This window comes from Thunnus maccoyii, chromosome 12 (assembly GCF_910596095.1).
Source record: "Thunnus maccoyii chromosome 12, fThuMac1.1, whole genome shotgun sequence".
NCBI classification, from domain to species: Eukaryota; Metazoa; Chordata; class Actinopteri; order Scombriformes; family Scombridae; genus Thunnus; species Thunnus maccoyii.
Genome location: NC_056544.1, coordinates 4,062,548 through 4,083,336, shown reverse-complemented (window position 1 = coordinate 4,083,336; position 20,789 = coordinate 4,062,548). Strand labels below are relative to the sequence as shown.

At 39.2% G+C, this 20,789-nt stretch overlaps 1 protein-coding gene across 2 annotated transcripts in view; it reads right to left on the bottom strand.

Annotated features, from left to right (window-relative positions):
- Nucleotides 1-20,413, bottom strand: part of tox (thymocyte selection-associated high mobility group box) — a 47,313-nt gene extending 26,900 nt beyond the window's left edge. For both annotated transcript variants that reach the window (XM_042429714.1, XM_042429715.1), the window contains exons 1-2: nt 19,752-20,413; nt 4,000-4,065 (exon numbers count right to left, since the gene is read on the bottom strand). In XM_042429714.1, the coding sequence (XP_042285648.1) occupies nt 4,000-4,065; nt 19,752-19,856 (171 nt within the window). In that variant the 5' untranslated portion in view covers nt 19,857-20,413. The remainder of the gene's footprint in view (nt 1-3,999; nt 4,066-19,751) is intronic.
- Nucleotides 20,414-20,789: the final 376 nt, after the last annotated feature.

The following is a 20,789-nucleotide window of genomic DNA, read 5'->3' as shown; positions in this document are numbered from 1 at the left end:
AGTTGAATACAATGAATACATGTTAATATTTTAATGTATTTTTCATTTTCTTTAATTAACATGAGCTTATATTTATGATGAAGGCCTACGAGGAAAAACAAACAAACAAAACCCAAAAAAGGTTCGGGGCATTTCAATGGGATATGTGTGAGTGTTGATGTGAAGATAGAACAACCTGCAGATCTGACTCCACTGACAGGAAGTCTCTCGTCTTATTTTCGATTGAGCCACATCACACTGTTATAACACAGTGAATGCGCAAGGACGGATGTGCGTCTTCCACAAGCAGCTAAAACCTGTCGAGCCGTTAGCCGAGTCATGTTTCGGTCAGTCGGCTCGGATTCAGTCGTCTCTGTGTTGAGAGCTGACATGTTTCAGCATTTCTTTGAGCTCTGTTTACCGTCTCAAATCTTTCCATCGCTGCTCTGATGCTCACTTTTTTTCTGACTGCTGATCTCCTGCAAAACTCCTGAGCCGGAAAGCTTGTTGTGTTACTAAGACAACCAGCAACAGTGAGTTGTCATATCAGCTGCAACTACCTGCATGTTAAAGAGTTTTTAATATGGCGATTTTGATATTTATTGCTTGTTTACTCTGCTGAATTTTTTCTGTGGTGAAACATTATTAAAAACACACGATAAATGAGCAGTGATATGATTAATCTCACAGCACCCACTTTATGAATCACTGCTCTAGAGGCTTGACTTGGCTTCTGGAAAGTACATACTGACTGCAGTTACACCCTCAGTCATATACAAACTGTTTGCTGCATAGCGCTGTCCCAGGGCTGTTGCTAAGTAATCTAATAACAGCTGATCTGTACTATGTTGGTCACCGCACTGCAGTGACATAACAGGACAGCTGTACATACACCATCACCTATCCTTTAACCTAGAACTCATTTTATGCAATGAATGCAATGTTATCTAGAGGAAATCTCCGTTCATTTATCATACATCCATTCTCTAAATGTCTTGTCCTGTTTAGCGTCTAAGGGGGCCGGAGCCTTAATCAGCACTAATTTAGGACACTGGACACTTTCAAGGAAATCTTTAATTAAAATGATCAGTGTGATTCCACTACAGAACTATTTTGATTACCTATTAAGTTGCTCATTATTTTCTCAATTAATCGTCTAATCACTTTGTTTGCACACTGTCAGAGAATTATTAATACATTGATTTAATATATATATATTTATATAACATTTCATCACAACATCTCATTATAAATTGAATGTCTTCGGGAATTGGACTGTTGGTTGCACAATCAAAAGCTTTTTGAAGATGTCAACTTGGGAAATTGTGATGAACATTTTTCACTGTTTTATTTACCATTACAAATTGAATAATTAACTATTAAATTAAAAAAAATAGATGAAGAGATGAATGGATAATAGGGCTGTCAAAATTGGCCAAAAATGGTGTTCAATTATTCCCTCTAAAAAAAAAACATATAGGTTCAAACTGTTTGCATATCTATTTTTGCACATCATGTCCATAAGCAGGCAAAGCAGTACAACGAGAGACGGAACTACTATTATTACTATAAAATAATGTCCTATACCGTAAAACTTCATTTTAACAATCTCTCTCTCTGTCTCTCTGTGCCGTGGTTGGTGCCAGAGAGAGAACTGAAAACACACCGTCTCTCAGAGCCAGATCAGATAAATGATTTCTCACGGATTGATGATTTTTATACAGGTTAGATAACATTCATAACTGTTCACCAAAATCCAAAGTATTTCCAAACAGAGCTTTTCAGATTGCTCAGAGTGCAAATCGCTCACTCTGCAACCAAACTGGGTTGTGAACCCTGCCGTCATTACCACATAGTTGTTGAATTATTCGCTCGTTTCATCTTGACCTACATTTCATTTTCAATCAATGGAAGTGACATTGTGTGACTCCTGTCCGTCATGCAGTGCGTTCAGTGCAGCGACCCAGGCCCACGTGAGAACTCACGAGGCAGACAGCGACAGTTTTCACAATTGAATGTCTGTTTTTTTTTTTTACAATTTGATTATATTATTGAATTTAGAATATAATCAACAATGAATATTATCACTACTTGCAGCCCAACTCTGAGCGAGGGTGACCATTCATCATTAGACATGTATATTCACCATAGTGTTCAGTTGCCATGCAGAGCAAAAATTCACCCAATTTTCTAATTTTGATAAAAATCCATTTTCAATAAGTTTTTTTAGCCACTGTAGATTTTCAATGTTGAAAAAACAGCTTACTGTTCATGTTCTACGACTTAAGCAGAAAACAATTAGTGAAAATGTTCCTTTACACTTTGCTGCAGTTTCATTCAAGAGATATTCACACTGACCAGGGCTCACAGCATAATAAATGGCCAAGAATGGACACCAATTGGGCTGCAACTTTACAGTTATTTTCATTAACGATTAATCTGTCGATTATTTTCTCGATTAATCTATAACGTGTCATAACAAACAATGAAAGATTCAATCAGTGAAACACTGATATCATTTGACCCTTGATTATTGCCATTTTCCAAGGCTTTAAAAGGCAAATAACAGTGAATATATTGAAAGCATAGTATTAGTTTGAGCAAACTAATTTTATGCAAACATCCTAAATAAAGAAACTACTTTTAAAGCCAGACTTGTATTTTATTAGTAACCCCCTTGTGGCAATCCACACATAGTGCTCAATAATCCTACACAGTACTGCATCAGTTCTCTATTTGTGTAAGAAAAGAGAAACTTAAGAGATAGAAAATCATTGTAATGCTTTATGTGCCTCAGGTTGAGTGCAGGTAAGTGATATTGATTCGTGGAACAGGATTGGAGAAAAAGTTAGTTTGAGGTGACTGAAAATAAGAGTAAAGACTGAAATAGCTAACGGTGAGCTGAAAGACACAGTGGGGCATGATCAAATCATCTTAAAGAGAGCTTCAACAAAACCAGCTGTAAATTCATCTCAACATGGGCATAATGGCAGCAGTTTGGCTCCTCTCTATTGATACTTTGCAGTGCATATTGTGGTTAAATAACAGGACTGTTCATCAGAGTATTTCTTCAGAAAACCAGAAAACACAGCTGTCAAGTCCAATAATGGCTGTAATAGTAAAATCACAGTAGATTGTTGTTTATTTCAATCTCAGAGATCAAGTTTAATGTGTCTTTATTTACAAGCTGAAAACATTTCCTGCTCCCTTCTGAAGAATCAAACTGCCACACATTATTTAATAAATATTAAATATTTTTCCTTTACACTTACTTGATGGTAACAGCAAGCAGACAGTATGAGAAATACACAAGCCAAAATTGTGTGTGTGTGTTTGTGTGTGTGTTTGTGTGTGTGTGGATTTGACATGCATGTGAACCAATTTAATTATTGCCAGCAAATTAAGCCACTCATTTGTGACTTTGTGCACACCTGACACATTTCACATTTACACGTTAGTGGCTACACATTTAAGGGGTGTTTCGACAAGATACAGAACATCCAGTTCAGTAGCTGAAATGGTCTAACACCTTCACACATAATTTGTTCCATTTAGAAAACAACTCGCTGCAATTAGAAATGAGGAAATAGATGAGAAACAACTTCATATTGGGCTCACCCACTCTGTCTCACACACACACACACACACACACACACACACACACACACACACACACACACACACCCATTTGCACAGCTATCCCTGTTAGAACATTACATTGACTTCCATTCATTGTGGACAGCCTAACCCAAACCCTAACCCCTAACCCCTAACTCTAGCCTTTTTTTGCCTCATTAGGACCGGGCTTTGGTCCCCATGAGGACTACTGGTCCAGACAAGGTCAGTGTTTATACCAGAAAAGGTCCCAATGAGGTAACAAAAATGCGCACGCACGCACGCACGCACACACACGCACACACGCACACACACACACACACACACACACACACACACACACACACACACACACACACACACACACACACAAATGAACAAAGCAATACACACATAAACACTAACCTGATTGGTTGAAGCAAAGTCAAGGCCTGCTTCTGGCATACCCAGGAACATGGTGTCCCCTTCCAACTGGAGAGAACAAAAAAGCAAGAGCAACTATGTCAACAAACTCTAATCAAACACAGCAAACACAGAACATCAAGCAAGGAGACAATAAGTGGAGATGGAGGTGAAAGATTACTGGGCAGCAGCCAGTATGTATGATTTGTCCTCTATCAACTTGCCATCTCCTCCAGACGTTAAAAATCCAGCTAGTTGGCTGAGTGAGAAGTGAATGTAAAATGTCTGGGCCATGTTTCCCACAAACTGTCTTAACTGCTTTAAATGTTAGCACATTTTTAATAACACTTAAATTGCCTTCACATTGGTGTATAAATCACAGGCTGAGATCACTTTATTTAACTTTTATTTAACCAGGAAGTATCTCTTTTACTAGTGAGACCTGGACGAGTTAACTGTAAAAGTTACTGTCTGGCAAATGATTGAAACCACAACCACAAATGATTAATCTAATACTCCCCCCAAAAGTTTCATGAAGAGCTAACATCTGACACCACAGAGAGAATCCACTCAGAATAAAATCACCCAGGGTCTCCACAATAAATGACTGCTAATTTCACATCGGCCTGGTGTTTTATATTGGTAACTCTGAGTCTCTTTACTCAGTCTCTTTACTCTCCTATTCTCTTTTCTCTAGAGCAGCTGTTCTCAAACCTTTTCATGCCAAGGACCCCTAAACTGACACAACCTAGATTTTTACAAGATTTACAAGATTTTTACTTTTATATGTTTTATTACAGAAAGTGTATGAAACCCATGACCAAACTAGTCATACATTCTTTCATTGTGTAACTTATGGATGGAATTATAGTGAAAATAAATGATTCCCCTTTTTGCTGGGGACCCCATAAAGGACCCTTGGGGGTCCCTGGACCCTACTTTGAGAACCAGTGCTCTAGAAGGTGCCTGTAGACATCAGCATTTAAAGTAAAGCTACAGTTTGAGATTGCGAGTTCAGTGGTGCCGAGCCTGTGAGGACTTGTTGAGAAGCTATAGGTGCCCTCAGCATATACAGTATATTATATAACACTAACCTTTATTTAAACAGAGAGGGCCATTGAGAGCAAGCTCTCTTTTACAAGGACGCTCTGATTACATTACATACAAAAGCACACAAAAGTTACAGTATACATTAACAACAAATCATATATCAGAACAATAGACATATTAATAAAAGTACATATAAAAACAATACAAAATTACAGTATCAACAGATTATACAACAAACAAACATAAGGGACAACATCAGTTCAAAAACATGTGTATTCACACTGCTCTATGTCAGTCAAAAGGGATTTAAATTGATTAAAAGGGATTAGCTTGTCTAATTTTACAAGCTCCTGCAGATTGTTCCACTTGTTTGGAGCATAGTATTTAAAAATCAGCTTCCCAATCTCAGTACTAACATGATGATTTTCGAGGACTAAATAGTCTTGGGACCTAGTGCACTGTGACAATGATCTATAGTTATCTATATAGCATATACAGCATACATACAAGACAAGGAATGACTGATTTCTTTTGTTGTGACTGCACAAACCATCCAGGAAGTATTTATTTATGTGTTATAGTACAGTACATACTGTGTCAGTATTGCATTTGTATGCAGCATTAAACTGTGATACAGCTCGTTTTTCTGCCTTTTACTTCCTTATTTCCCTCCCTTAGCTTGTCTACACTTCCTGCTACTGTGGGGCGCTTTCTCTCTTCCTTCCTCCATTAGCTTGTGTTTATCCTACACAACAGAACAAAGGTTTTTATGTCACTGTCTGTTATACTGTATGTGACCACTGGACAGCTGCTTATATCACCATATCACATATTCACTGTATGTGACTACTGCTGCTGCTGATATTATTAAGCTTCTTTTCTTTTCTCTGTTTATATTATAAACAGTCAATTTAGTCAATCATTATCTTTTTGATTTTTGGGGGGGGTTCTTCTTCCAAATGAAGACTCCACTTGAAGGCAATGTATTGCTGAGTTTCCCTTCCCCCGAAAATATACTGAACCACATTACTGTGGCTGGTCAGTCTGTATATTTTCACATTAAAATTTCCAGCCACATTACTTCTGCATATTACTCTCTGTCATCAATGTCTGCTTTCGACAGAATGACAAAGCATGTAAGCAGAAAGTAAAGGAGACGTGGCTTTTTTTAAGTAAAAATGCAGACGCATGGTTAAATGTTCTACATCCTAAATATGAGGTGTAGTGCTTTGATACACACTGCAGTTCAGATAAAGTGAACACAGATCACATGTTCATTCAGACCCATATTTACTGAAAACATCTTTCATGGCAGAGGTCTTTCACCATAAAAACTGTCATATTAAGGACTGCAAAATATTTTCATTTGATTTCTCAAATTATTTAGTTAATCATCAATCAAGCATTACTGAAATTACAGGTATTGGATACTGCCACCGGCATCAACAGCTTCAAATCAAAAAACAAAAGTATCAGCTTCAATACTCAGTGCTAGTCAAACTTTACCAAACAAAGACTAATCCATAAACCCTGCTCTACCATGTTCAAATCATTCATGATATCCTGGATACATAATTATTGTCTTGGTTGTCAAACAGACACGTAGAAAAACGTTTGAACAGGTGGGCAGAAGTAAAGCACAGGCTCATGTACACATGCACACAGCCCTTCACTCTCTCACACACACACACACACAAACACACACACACAGGTGTAACTGCCCTATCCATTCGCCAGCTGTTGGGTATTATGCAAATGAGGTGTAGGTTTACAGAGTCAACAGAAAGCCAAAACAGTGTTGTGATGGGCACACACACACACACACACACACACACACACACACACACACACACACACACACATATCAGACCATGGTCACTTTTGGAGACATTACATAGACTTACATTCATTTTCTGGAGCCCTACCCTAACTCTTAACCACTGACCCAAAAATCTTTGTCCCCAATTGGAAAAGCCGTCCCCAATTAAATGCTCTTTAGTCTGAAATTTGTCCCCGAAAGTAGCCTATGACAGACACACACACACACACACACACACACTGTCTGTTGGCTCTCTGGAATTAACAGTGAATTTTTAATGCTTTACAGGTATCCAAAAATAACAACAACGACAGGAATGGGGAGGAGATGGATGAAATGGATCTGTCTGTCTCGACTGTCAGTCTGATCTTCATTCTTCCTCTCTGAGAGAAAACGCTGTTTTTCAGACAAAACAGAGGAGAGGAAGAGAAGAGCAGACATGCTGACCTCACGGTCAAATTAGCTTTCTCCATTTACCTTTGACAAGGCCTGATATTCCACATGCATCACACAGACACAGTCATGCATGAAAAAACACAATCTGACACATAAAGACACACAATGAGCTTATATAGCATAAAATCCAATGATATAGGCTACAGCCAACTAACAGAGGGTTTATTCATAACAATACAATAAATGCTAATAATAATAATAGAGCTGAAATGATGAAACTGCAAATATTTTGAGAATCAATTAATCATTCCAACCATTTTTCAAGCAACATTTGTTGGTATACACCCTAAAAAACCTGTTTATAATGTTGCCCTGCATTACCACTGTACACCTTATTACAACTCATCCTGAACAAAAGCTGCTACCACGTCTTCATGATTCCTGACACCGTCTGATCATCAGCCGATAGAGATACATTGTGGCTACTGTACGTGACATCCTTACACCACCACAACAAAGTAGAGCACAGCCAGTTCATTAAACAGAGACAAATGCTGATCTGATGACATTTACTAGAATGTAAGAACAAGAAATACAGCAAATCTGGAACCATCTAATGTTTGGCATTGGCTTCAACAGCCACTTGAACAAATCATCAATTATGATAGTTGCAGATTAACTTTCTCTCAATTGAATAATTGATTAATCGACTGATCGTTGCAGCTCTACACCTGCCCCTACCTTTAAACCATCTTACCCAGTCTTACTCTGATAGCTGATGTTGAGGCTTGATGCCAGTGATTTTACACAAAGACCCCACACTAGGAAGTAGTAACACTTAAGTACTTTAGTAGCAAATATACTGACAAATGTCACCCTAAACCGAACCAGGCAAAATACAAACTAGTCATTTGTAGATGTTTAGCTAAGCGGCTAATGCATTCCTGCTATTAAAAGCACAAATACAGCTCTCAAGCTACAGAAAGTACTATCAAAAGAGAGGAGCTGAGAAGGAAAAAAAAAAAGCCAGCGAGGGAAAAAAAATTGTGTTGATTTCTTTTCAGCAGACGCTCAGAGTGAGAGGCAGAGTGGAGCCTATTACAGTCTTCGTCAGCTATGGGAGGGACAGTCAGACGCAGACAGAGAGTCTATGGAGCTCAGTGGCTGTCTGTGACTTTAGCTTAGTTTAGCCCTGGTCGCTCAACACGTGACAGTTGTGTTTCCGTGCTCATATGGTACATTAGTGAAATAACAGTGGGTGGAAGAGAGATTAGCTCACTAATTAATCATTTCTGTCTTTCTACTTACTGTCACTGAAGTATAAATGCAGGGAATGTGTGACAGGTGCGTCAGGACATACATGTCAAGAGTGCCGTGCAACCTAGCAAGAATTAAGATAAAGTGGTGCTTCACCGGATGCTGACAATGACGCAGGCTATGTTATAAGCACTGGTTTACTCATTAATAATAACTATGACAAATCTGACAATCTATTAATCATTGAAGTCATTTTTAAAGAAAAAAGTCAGAAATCCACTGGTTCCAACTTCTTAAAATGTTGATATTTGCTGGTTTTCTTCTCTGATAGTAAACTGAATGTATTTGGACTGTTGGTTGGAGACAAAACAAGCAAAACAAGAAATTTAATTAATTCAATTTGGGTTTCAGGAAATTATGATAGACTTTTTTTAAACTATTTTCTGGCAGTTTATACATCAAATCCAAATGATTAACTGCTTGATGAAGAAAATAATTGTTACTTGCAGCCTTAATCAGAAACAAATAATCATAAATGACAGTACTGTCAGATAGTCATTGACTTTTCTGTGAAAAGTGAGGACTCTAGTGCATGTTTCATTAGTTCAGTCCATTTATTTAAAATTTTAATAGGATGATTGCTCCAGCAAACATCTAGTAATGAAGCACAACACTGTGAAAAAATTATTTTCCATCATAGAGATATAAGATCATCGAAGCCACAGCCAGGGTAGGCAGGACTGGTGACGTTTAAATTTATTTTCCATTTAAAGGATAAATCACGGTTCAATAGGTCACAGCTGAGGAGGCACCTTTGCCTCACTGTGAGCAAGGAAAAACCCCGTCATCATCATGCTGCTGTCGTTATGGGAAAAGGTGTTATTTTGGGGTTTTTTTGTCTTTCACTTTAAATGTACCGATAAAAATTTAATAACGTGGAAAATACATACTTTTATATTTAATTATGTTTTCAGGTATGACTGTTATATAAAATCATGATTCAGGATATTGCAGCTTCTCAAAATGAGTAGTTTTTAAGTGTGTGTGTGTGCGTGTAGCTCAAACCTTACAATGAGAGAACTAAAAAGGATGGCAAGGTTTGTAGTCAAACCAAATTACCCTCTTTCCCCCCCCCCCCACCCCTCCCCTCATGCCTCTGTCTCTCACTCTCTCATTTCTGCTGCTCCTTCTCTTCCTTATTTGTGTGTGTGTGTGGGTGTGTGCGTGCGTGCGTATATGTGTGTGTTTGTGTGGGTAAAGCAAAGGTTTGAATAACAAGCAGCCAGCTAAGTGGGTCAGGGTCGGAGGAAGGGGGGAGAAAGGGGGAAGAGAGACTATTAGGATGACAGACAAGGACAAAGGAAAAGAGGGAAATACAGTGTATCAAGGAAAAGGGGTCCGGAGTGAGGAAGAGAAAGAAGGAGAGGTTTGGAGAAATGAAACGTATACAGTGGATAAGAGGATGGAGAACAGGGTAAAGGGGGAGTCAATGTGAAAGGGAGTGATACAGAGTGAGGAAGGAGGTAAAAACACAGAGATGTAAAGTGGAGGAACATGCTTTCACTCTGTTTTCTTCAGGCCTGAATTTCAGCTGATATCCTGTTCAACTAAATTGGAAGTATTCATATCGAAACATTTTATGACAAAAAGCAATGTGATTCAATTTGAAACTCTTTTTTATTATGTGAAAAAAACCTGCCAGTGAAGCGTGATTTAAAGAAATTAGATTTAAAAGCATTAAATGTTCAATCTGATTAAACTTGAACTTATTCAGAATACAGCGTACGTACAGCTTACAGTTAAAAAAACCAAATAAATGTACTGTAATAAAAGTTCTGTAGTCAACAAGCCTGCCAGCATAATGTTTGCGGTGTTGGGTCTGACTTCCTCTTCAGATAAAACCGATGTCAGAGATGGACAGACACTCTGTTATACAGCCTGAGAGCATTTTTAACACTCAAGAGTTTGGCTGAGTTTATTTGGCTGGACTTCAGTTCACTCTGAATTGCAGCAGGAGATGTAAATCAACTTTTTACAATGAGAGAGAGATGGACAAAACAGAGAAAGACTTCACACAGCTGTGATAGGTCAGCTTGGCGATTGTTTACCTGTCTTATCACTATCGCCATGACAACAATATAAACTGAGTTTTACTGACTAAACTGTATTCACCCTGACTGTAAATCTAGATAGCGTGTGTAGGCGTAGGATATCACTTTTGTGTTTATTTCTTACTTTGTGTGCAGAGGGAAATTTTACATTTCTTGAAACAGCTGTTCAGCATAAGTATGTGTGTGTGTGATAAATGTTTCCCCATTATGCTTCCAGTAAAGAAAGACAGGATCTTCATTCAAATTTTTGTCTACTATGACTGATCAAATCATAAAATCTGAATGAATCTTTAGACTTTCTGACATATTTCCTGTGATGAGGATCAGTAAAAACTGTATTTTGATGACTTAATGCTTATTCCACATTCAAATTCCTGTGAAATTGTTTTTACACCAGTACCACACTGATGTCTTCTAATTTACTGTTACTAAAAATCTGTTATTTCTGTAGCAGCCCTAAACATGTGTGCTAATTTAACAACAAAAGTCCAAGAAATCAACACGATCAAATGAAGTGTCATTAGTGGCTCAGAGGACTGAAGCTTCTGCATTCATTTACAAATTTGTTATTGTTGGATATATTTCCTGCCCATCTAGCTTAACTGGAAAAAAAATCTCAAAGTTGGTTTAGACTGTATAGCTTAACTCACTCCTCTCACACAATTACTCATAACATACAGTACTGTTGATGAAGTGATAATCATCAAAGTGATGACTGTTGCCTCATGCAAGAACCACTCATGCAAACAGATTCATTGTACGAGTGATTTAAGAAAACGTAAGGCACGACCGAAATTGCAAATATTCTGAACCTATCGTCGTGCACATAGAGTCTGCTGTTCTTCACAAAGGGAAAACACTCGTTTGACTTGAGAATTATATCTTATGAATGAATCTGTCGAAATATGATACTGAAATCATCAAAAATGAAAAACAAATGACTAAAACTAATTTAAATTTAACAAAGTGTGTTTATTTTATTTTATTTCTTCTTTTGTTGCCATTTTTTGGCATGAAGACTTATACAGTTCAAATTCTCTCACTATAACTGTAGCATCTGGGTCTTTATCCAGGATCATCCTCCATTATAACACCTGACAGATCGCTTGTTGTATAACATTCTCTCATTCATCTCCATGAACGTCACATCCTCCTCACGGCTTTGCTGACAAAGATGTTTTTTAGTTTTTAACTTCACATCAAACTATTCCCTCTCTGTTTCTGTCACAGTGCAGCTCTGATAGCACATGGTTAGTGTTTTACGACATTGCACCATTATCAATTTATTATCAATCATTTTCTCAATAAATCATTTTGTGATAAAATAGTGAAAACTATGTTGTTTTTATGATCTGATATAATTTCTTAGAGCTCATGATTCCATCTTGTTGTTGTTAGAGAGGTTGAAATAAGAATGTGAAGATGTTAATGCATTAGGCCCGCTGTCTTTCTTAACAGGATATGAGAGTAGTTACCGTTTGTGCTGAACAGAAGAGGAAGAAAAATCACAGATAAGCAGAAAACTTTCTTTGAAGTCAAAGATAGTTATAGTGCCAGAAGGAGACTGGGTCAAAACAGACACGAGTTTCCACATTTCAAATGTGACAAATTTATTTCAATCTACTCGCAGCAATTAGCACGACACTACAACAGTTTTGATTGTATGATCTTGAACAAAAGGCGAGTGCTTAAGAAAAATGGACTGCAACAACTCCTGAACAGGAACTGATCCAATCTCTTCCACCACAAGTTAATTGATCCAAGTCATTGTCACTAATACAGTACACACACACACACACACACACACACACACGCACACACACACACACACACACACACACACACACACACACACACACAGAACAATGCGGCAATGATTGCAGTATGTGATTTGATTGCAATATGTTTGTTTTGGAAATGAAATTCTGATAATTAGTCTCTTCTGGCAACGCTCTATCTCCGCCCATCTGTTCCATTTGGCATCCCTCCACCAACCAGGAGTCCCTCATCGCTCCATCCCCGTGATTCAACCAACTGAAACGCTTTCAGCCACACCGGTACACAAGCAACAGTGCCGAGAGTCGCCCAATCATCAGCGAGTGTCAGGGGAGGGGGGGGGGGGGGGGGGGGGGGGGGTTCCTGGCGAGATGTTCTGTAGCGGGAATGACAGCCAATGTGGACAGGCGGACAGACAGATTGACTGCTTGTGTTCTGATAGATAATTAGATGAGATGCCGACACTTTGGCCGGAGACAATGAGAGAACGTGTTACAGAAAAAGACTGCGGGGGAGGGGCCACAGAATAAGATAAGATCACCGCAGCTGTACATCTTTTTAAATAGCTGAGACTGTGTGTATTCTTGTGTTGGTGTCACTGCATCTGATTCTGTCTACTGTGTGTCTTTATAACAAAGGACAATTATTTTTTGGCTTCTTACCGCTAGATGCATGACATTCCATTTTAAATTTACTGACAAAACTTTTCTTATTATTTTTTTGTAATCCTGAGAGACAAAAAAATGGTCATATTGCCGTGGGAGTTTAGTGCAGAGTGTGTTAGTTTTCATAGTAGAGTGGATTATCTTGTTTATTTAATGGCTACTTGCCAACACTCACAATACACAGTGAGTTCATACAGCCAGCTCATGTGGAGCAATTTATTATTACATGAACAAAGAATATGTGCTCCACAGGTACACACCATAGACACTGTATAAAGATGGATGACATGACAGCTCATCAAAAGTGAAGCCAAACTATCTCGATCGCCCCCTGGTGGCTGGCTGCAGCATAGGTCATAAATCCCGCCCCCTCCATGTTAGCGGATGGGACGTGAGCCAAACTAAAAAATCAAAGTACACGTCAAAGTTTTTTTTCCCAAAGGTTGTTTATGTCATTTTAGGTAGTACTTATCATGCTGATGTTTGTTCAAGTCTTCATTTTTCTGATAAGTTTGTTTTAATTAGTTATTTGATAATATTAAAAGGGGGTATGACATCATGATTGACAGCTGTGATTGACCGCTGCCCTAAAACGGCGTCAGATGCAGCAGACGAGCTGGGTGACCGCAGCAGTGTCTGATGTCTGATGTATGTTTTAATATGTGATTCACTACCAGATGTAGCTGCTAGTTACTGTCTGGTTTTGGCCGGTTTACCTCTATCACAGCTCCTGGGTTCACTCGTCAAGTTGAGGGGGCGTGTCCTACAGGCCGTCATCCTGCCGCCTGACTCAACTATGCAGACTCTGGTTGAAAATGCCGTCACACAAGCAAGATGGCAGCTGCTGAAAATGCAGTATTTTGGCTCTTGCCCTTTTGGCTTCAGTATTTTTGCATAGCGGTAGGACGGGGGGACCTGTCATCCATCTTTATATATAGTCTATGATATACACTACGCCCAACACTGAAGGAAAGGTGTGATGATAATCTGTAATGTAAACTGTCCTCCAAGGTGACTTAGAATCAGAGCCTATAGGTGGATGTTGGGGTGGAGGCGGGGCTTGTGAAATGCTATATGAGCAGCAGCAGCTTGTTTGTGGAGCAGTGTAGCAGAGTAAAGGAATGACAGAGCATTGACAAGTTAAACAGGCTGCATTTTTGCAAAGGGTGCATTGGACATTGAGTAGAGCTGTGTGAGTTGAGCAGCACATCTCAAGTTGTCTGCCTGAACTATATGTTGTGTGAAAGGGATCAGTCACATAAGAATTATCATCCAACTCCTCAGTTCCCCTCAGCTCTGCAGAGCATTTTTAGTGTATTTCAGCACGTTTTGTTTCACAGCTCAAAATTGGAATAAGCATTAATTTACTACCTGCAGGTTAAGCCTTAAGGTTAATAGCAGCTAAACCTAGCATTCTTTCAGCTATGAGCGCTGACTTAAAATAGATGTCCCCATCCAAAGTTAACCGCGGGTCTATTCTGAGTGGGTCGTAAGCATGTGGGTCAACTTTACTTAAAACAGCGTTACTTTGGGGGGCCCTACTTGCCTTCAAGTTAAGACACATACCACAAAGCTGCAAAGTCTGCGGTTCGATTCCAGACGCGGACCTCTGTCGCATGTCATACCCCTCTCTCTACTCGTTTCCTGTCTTTCTGAACTTTCGGTTGTGACATAAAGGTTAGGTTAGCAAATTTTACTTTGATGCGTGAGTTTCTGGAAGCACCATTTCACGCTTCCTTGTGAGCGGTGGTGCTATAATATGCAACTTTACAGTAAGAGTAGTTTTACTGGGTGGTGTGTAGGGTGGTCTGTAACATTTGTGGCTGAGACCAGTTGGGAACCGCAGATTTAAAACAATGATAAGAGCATTACATCAGAACACTGTAAGTTACACGTCATACCTGCTGTAGATAACACTATGATTGCATGATTTAAGAGCTCCATGATTTCAGATCATCTGACTCACAGCATTATAGCCCCTTCTGCTCTTAATTACTTTACTCATTCTGCCCATTATTTGATATTGCTCACTGTTTTGTCTTTCCTCTTTCACTCTTTCTTCTGTGCTTTATCAAATCTCATCCCTTCCCCTAACTACATAGATTTTCCTGCTGCTCTCTTTCATTCTATATTCTCCTGGTTTTTTCTCAGCCCTACTTCTCTCCTCTCTCTTCCTCTCTATTTGCTTTAGAAATACCTCGCCCAGCTTTCACAATCATCATGTTTACATTAGGCCCTCTCTCTCTCTCTGTCCCTCTTGCACCCTTCCCTTCCTCTCTTGCTCTCTCTCTGATTCGTCCCATCTCTGTCCCGCTCTCTAGATCTTTCCCCTTCTTCCACGATGCCGAAACTTTAATTTAATAGTATTGTATTTAAACTGTTCGACCACAAATGTGTGTTTCAATTATTTAACGTCTGCATGAAATTAATTGCCTCTGTTCACATTTGTAGAGACTCGTTACAAGCTCCATCATCCAATCAGAGCTCAGCGTGGCTCACTCACTTCTGTTCATCCATCCGTCCCTGCAGCCCTCCATGTGACTAATCAGTGCTCAAGCATCACCAACAGTGACACTGAGTTGGCTGCTGGCCACAGAGAGAGACAACTAGTCTGACACTTTTATTTCCATTTGCTCTGTTCACAACCAAAGTAAAAAAAAAAAAAAAAGATGAGATCCACAGAGGAAGCAAATCTGTCCTCCTGCACGTATTGTTATAGCAATAAAAATATGCACTGCCATCTGTCCTTCAGGGTGCAATCCAGCTGATGTCAAACAAGACACTATGTTTCTGAAGGTATTAAGACAAGGAATGCAGTTTTGAAAATGTAATAAATCTTGAAAGACCACTAAGTGAACTTGCGTTTTGAATAATCAACAGCTATTTGTATATACTGCTATTTTATTCAACAAAGCCTGATATAATGGCCACCATGTTTACTATCACATTTTGACTGAATGTAGGCTTTACTGGCTTCATTCATATCACGTCTTCTTCAGCTGGACTAACAGACTCTTAATCAAATGTAACCTAAAGTATGTGATCAGCAGAGCATATTGTTGTACACAGCCTGGAAGTTTGCTCTACATGAGTCAGTCAGGAAGCTTCAGCTCAGACCCTCACAAAAAAAGAAGAGATTAAAAAAAACAACTTTGGGGCCAGCAAGAGCAACAAGGTTGATTATCAGTGTTGTCTTTTTAAGATGAAATGTTCTGAGTGATGCCAAAAGTTCCCTTTTTTTCTGTTAGACATGTAACAATTTGGTGTCTGTCTAAACTATCATTTATATACATATTTTGAAGGCTGAGAGAAAACTACTTTTGGATTGGAAATCCATTGCAAAACAATTAGGGTTCCTTTAAATTCAGTGTATATATTATGGTAATTATTATCAGACTTCTGGGGAGGAAGGAAGCTAAATTAACTATTTTCTGAACATCAATTTATTTGGGTTATATTGGCTGTTATAATCACCAGTTTAAAGTAATAGCTTACCCACTGTGTCACTCACCCCAGAAATCCTCAAAAACCTATTCCAATTTGACAAAGAACAGATTTACATCTTCTGTACACACAACTACAGACAAAATGTTATAACAGAGACAACAGTCTCCCTTTCATGAAGGTTCTTTCAGACACAGAACAATCGCTAGAAATCAAAAGTAAAGCACAAAGTATAATACCAATGCCAACAAAGAAGTACAGCCTATCTCAGTGTGTGTAAAGAAAGCATGAAGACTGATTTGCAGCTAAAAGAAGGTAACACTGCACTAGTTTTGAGGGTTGGACTACTGATTTCAGATTCAAACTCCACCACTGACAAACTACTGCATGTGGTAGTTATCATGGTTATTAATATGCATATTATTAAGTGTAATGTTGCCTTTTCAGAGATAATTGTACAGAGAATGTTGTCTATTCAATTAAAATGGAAAATCTAGACCAGCACTGGTGTTACAGCTTTACATTAACACATCTGTAGGACACGCCTTTCTCTCTCTCTGTTCTTCTTACACAGCCTCTCTCTGCTCTGTTCTTCTCTTTTTTCATTCCTCTCATTTTGTTTCTTCTCTGCTTCCTACTTTCCTCTCCTACTTCCTGTCTCTCTGCCTCTTTCCTCTGCTGTGCTTTTCCTGTCTCTCTCTCTCTCTCCCCCCTCTATGTTCTCTCTCTCTCTCTCTCTCTGTTCCCCCCACACAGTAATATGATCTCGTCTATCAGGCCGACACAGCCATGAATCAAAACACACACACACACAGAGAAATATAGTACAAACCTTAGTGGCCCCACCCCCACTACACTCTCTCTCTCTCTCTCTCTCTCTCCCTCTCTCTCTCTCTCTCATCTACAACATCCCTACCCCCAACAACCCTCTCTCTCTCTCTCTCTCTGTTCAGTCCCTACCCCCAACCACACAGCTCTCTCTCTCTCTCTCTCTCTCTCTCTCTCTCTCTCTCTCTCTCTCTCCCTCTCTCTCTCTCGGCATCCACAGCCTCTATCTTCTATCTCTCCCTCTTTCTGAAACAAACACTCACTGACAACAATACAGCGCATTGCTGTTTGACTCTGTATGCGGAGCATTTCTACACATGATTTTACATTACCTAAATCTACCTAAAAGCAGCAGTTCAGCCTGCAGTGCAGTGAGTTCAGTCACTAAACATGTCAAATTTTAACGAGGGTTATACAGAACACAGTAAATAACTATAATCTAGCTAATAAAACATTAATGTGATACTCGGTTCATGCCCAATCAGCATGTCTTGAGGTCAGAGGTCACAGCCAGCTACAGAACAGTTGCTGTGTCCCAATCAAAAAATGACTTACTAATTGTATTCAATATGTGCTATACAAATATCATATGTACCTTATTTTGTACTTAGTTTATAAGAAATCAACATACATGCACCATCAGACAGATGATGAATGACCAGTTTAACACACAGACAGCAAAATGTTTTTAAAAAGATGTATTTTTCTTTCTTGTGCTGTCTCTTGATGGCTTATTGTGGTTTTTGCAGCAATAAGTAGTCTATATTTCCTTTGTGTATTGCATTGTGGGACTGAGACTTTTAGACTTGTCTTTACTCCACAAAGACCCCCTCGAAGTGTATGGACATATTAGTTACATATGTAAGAAACCTGTGTGGTTCAAGAGCACACTCCAAAAACCCAATATGTGAACACACTACATAGTGAAACTGGCTTAAAATGAGTGTGTGGACTGGTAGAAGAGCAGACTTGCACATAGTGGGGGTACTTTGGCGGATGCTTGCATGCAGCTTCTGGTAAAACAAAGTTTCTGTAACCAGAACACCGCAATGTTGTAGCTGAGCTAGGATTCCAGCAAAGACAGAGTACAGGCAGTCACTGTATATTTGTATAAGCCTTAAAGACAACAGTGAAACACACCTACACTACTGCTCAGTTTGGATCTAAATACTAAAATGATGCTCATGATAAGTTTATTTCATGGATGTTACATGATGCTATTTTGGTTCCCCTCCCTGCTCTTGTATAATTGTGACAAAGACTATTCTGACTATTTTCCTCTGTACGCTTTGGCAATAAACATATATTCATTCATCATGGTAACAAAGCCAATTGAAGTTGAATTGAAAATAGAATTCACAGTGAGACAGAGGAGTCCACAGCAACTTGCCACAGTTTGGCAGGAGAAACTAGTAATATGGTTATCAAATTACAATACAATACAATAGTGCACTTTAACATTGTTTTAAAATGAGAATATAGTATTTTATATTAATGTACATTAGTTAATTGTTTTTTATGTATCTTAGATGCAGTAAAACACTGTAAAAAAAAATTTTTTTTTCAATTTTCTGCCAAATGACAAAATGAACGTGTTCCATTTCACTATGTTAAGACTGATGAGAGGTTAATAATCTGTTGTTAACTCTACTAGCTGCACTCATCAGCTGTACCTAATTAAATAATTAAGCAATTCATCACTGTCAAATGAGCAGTGTGTCTGTGTGTGTGTTTCAGTTCCCAGACACCTTGATAGATAGAGGGATGTATAGACAGTCCGATATTGATTAAATATAATCTTATGCCCAGAGGATTCATCCTTAAGTGTCTTACAGCAAGATGCTGGATCCCTACCAGGTCTAGGTCCCTATTCTGACCCTGACCTTTGACCTTGCTCAGGAGGAAGAAAGACAACAGAGCTTCCAAGACACCAATTAAGTATCACAAAATAGAAATGATAGGCATTAGTGTGAATTCTGGTGAATATAAACTATTTGAAGCATGTATGTATGTATGTATGTATGTATGTATGTACGTATGTATGTACCTCTCATTTTTACTTGCCATGTTTCACCTAAACTGTAACTCATCTGTTAATGACGTGGTGTAAGTTTAGTCTTAATTACCTTTCAGTTACCAGTGGTGAAGTTTTAACAAACTCGGAATAAAATTACTGTCTGTCTATCATCGAAAGACATGAGACACAGCGGAATGTAGTTACCTTCAATGGATGCGTTAATTAACTGGAGCCTAATAAAGCAATTAATTACCACTTAATTGGCAGGGTAAGAAAGATGAATACACAGAGAGGGGAGACAGTTGAAAAGGAGGGGAACACAAAGGTGACTTTCATCTCCACACAATGGGAAACAGAAGAAGCCCATGAAGGTTGTTTCTTTCCTTCCTTACCTTGTTAGTCCCAAAGGCCGGGTCGGGGTAGGAGAGCTGCCCCAGCCTGGTGTGGTCTGACGCGGCCAGAGACTGAGGAGGCGGCGGGTAAACTGTTACATCCATGGCTGAAAATACATCCACTTCTCCCCGCTGCCCTGCTTCTCTGTTTTCTGTCTTGTATTTACTCTGTGGATGTCAGGCGCCACTGAGATAACCTCACTATCGTTTTTACAAAGTTGGAAGGTCTTTTTTTTGTGACCACACGGGGAAGCGTCCACGGTCAAATATAGCTTTTTTACGGTAACAAAATGCAGGTTTCAAGCAGAAAAGTCGACGAAATAAGCCTAAACCGAGCTAACAGAGTCACTGAAGTTTAGGTTGATGCTCTCCTCTAACTTACACACCGGCTTTCATGCTCCAGTAACTGCTGCTGTGAGGAGCAAACTTCCCGGTAGACGCACTTCTTTGATACCTGGCGATAAAAAACAAATGTTTAAAGGCAGTGTAGGGTTTTAAAAAAACGTCGTCTTCCCTCCTTTTAACGCTGTATGTTTCTTCTGTCGGTGTGCTGCTCGGGCAGGGGACGATGCACCCTGTCTGTCCCTGGTTGGGACTGTTTCAATCCGCCGCTGCTGCTGCTGCTGCTGCTGCTGCTGCCGCGCGTGTGCTCGGTGCTGCGGTGCCTCGCGGACCAGTCATACAAAGAGCTCCTTTATTAATGTCGCGAGAGTTAGCCACAACCAGCCCGGAAATTGTTTTTCTGACAAAATAAAAGCGCAGATTCTGTCAGGAGGAAAACAAGCGTTTTGAAAAGACAAAGCAGACACACCTCATTCACGCCATTCACGGAACCATTACATTAAACATAATCACAAACTGTAGCGGTGTGTTGTTTGAAACTGTTGCAGAACTCTCTTCAGGAAGTGATCTAATTTTGAGAGTAACCGACACGACATGATCAAATGTATTTTAGCTTGACAAGGAGGATCCGGTGAGGTGAATGGTTGAATGTGCTCCATCTAGAGGGGGCGAGAGTTTCAAAGGGTCCAGTCAGGT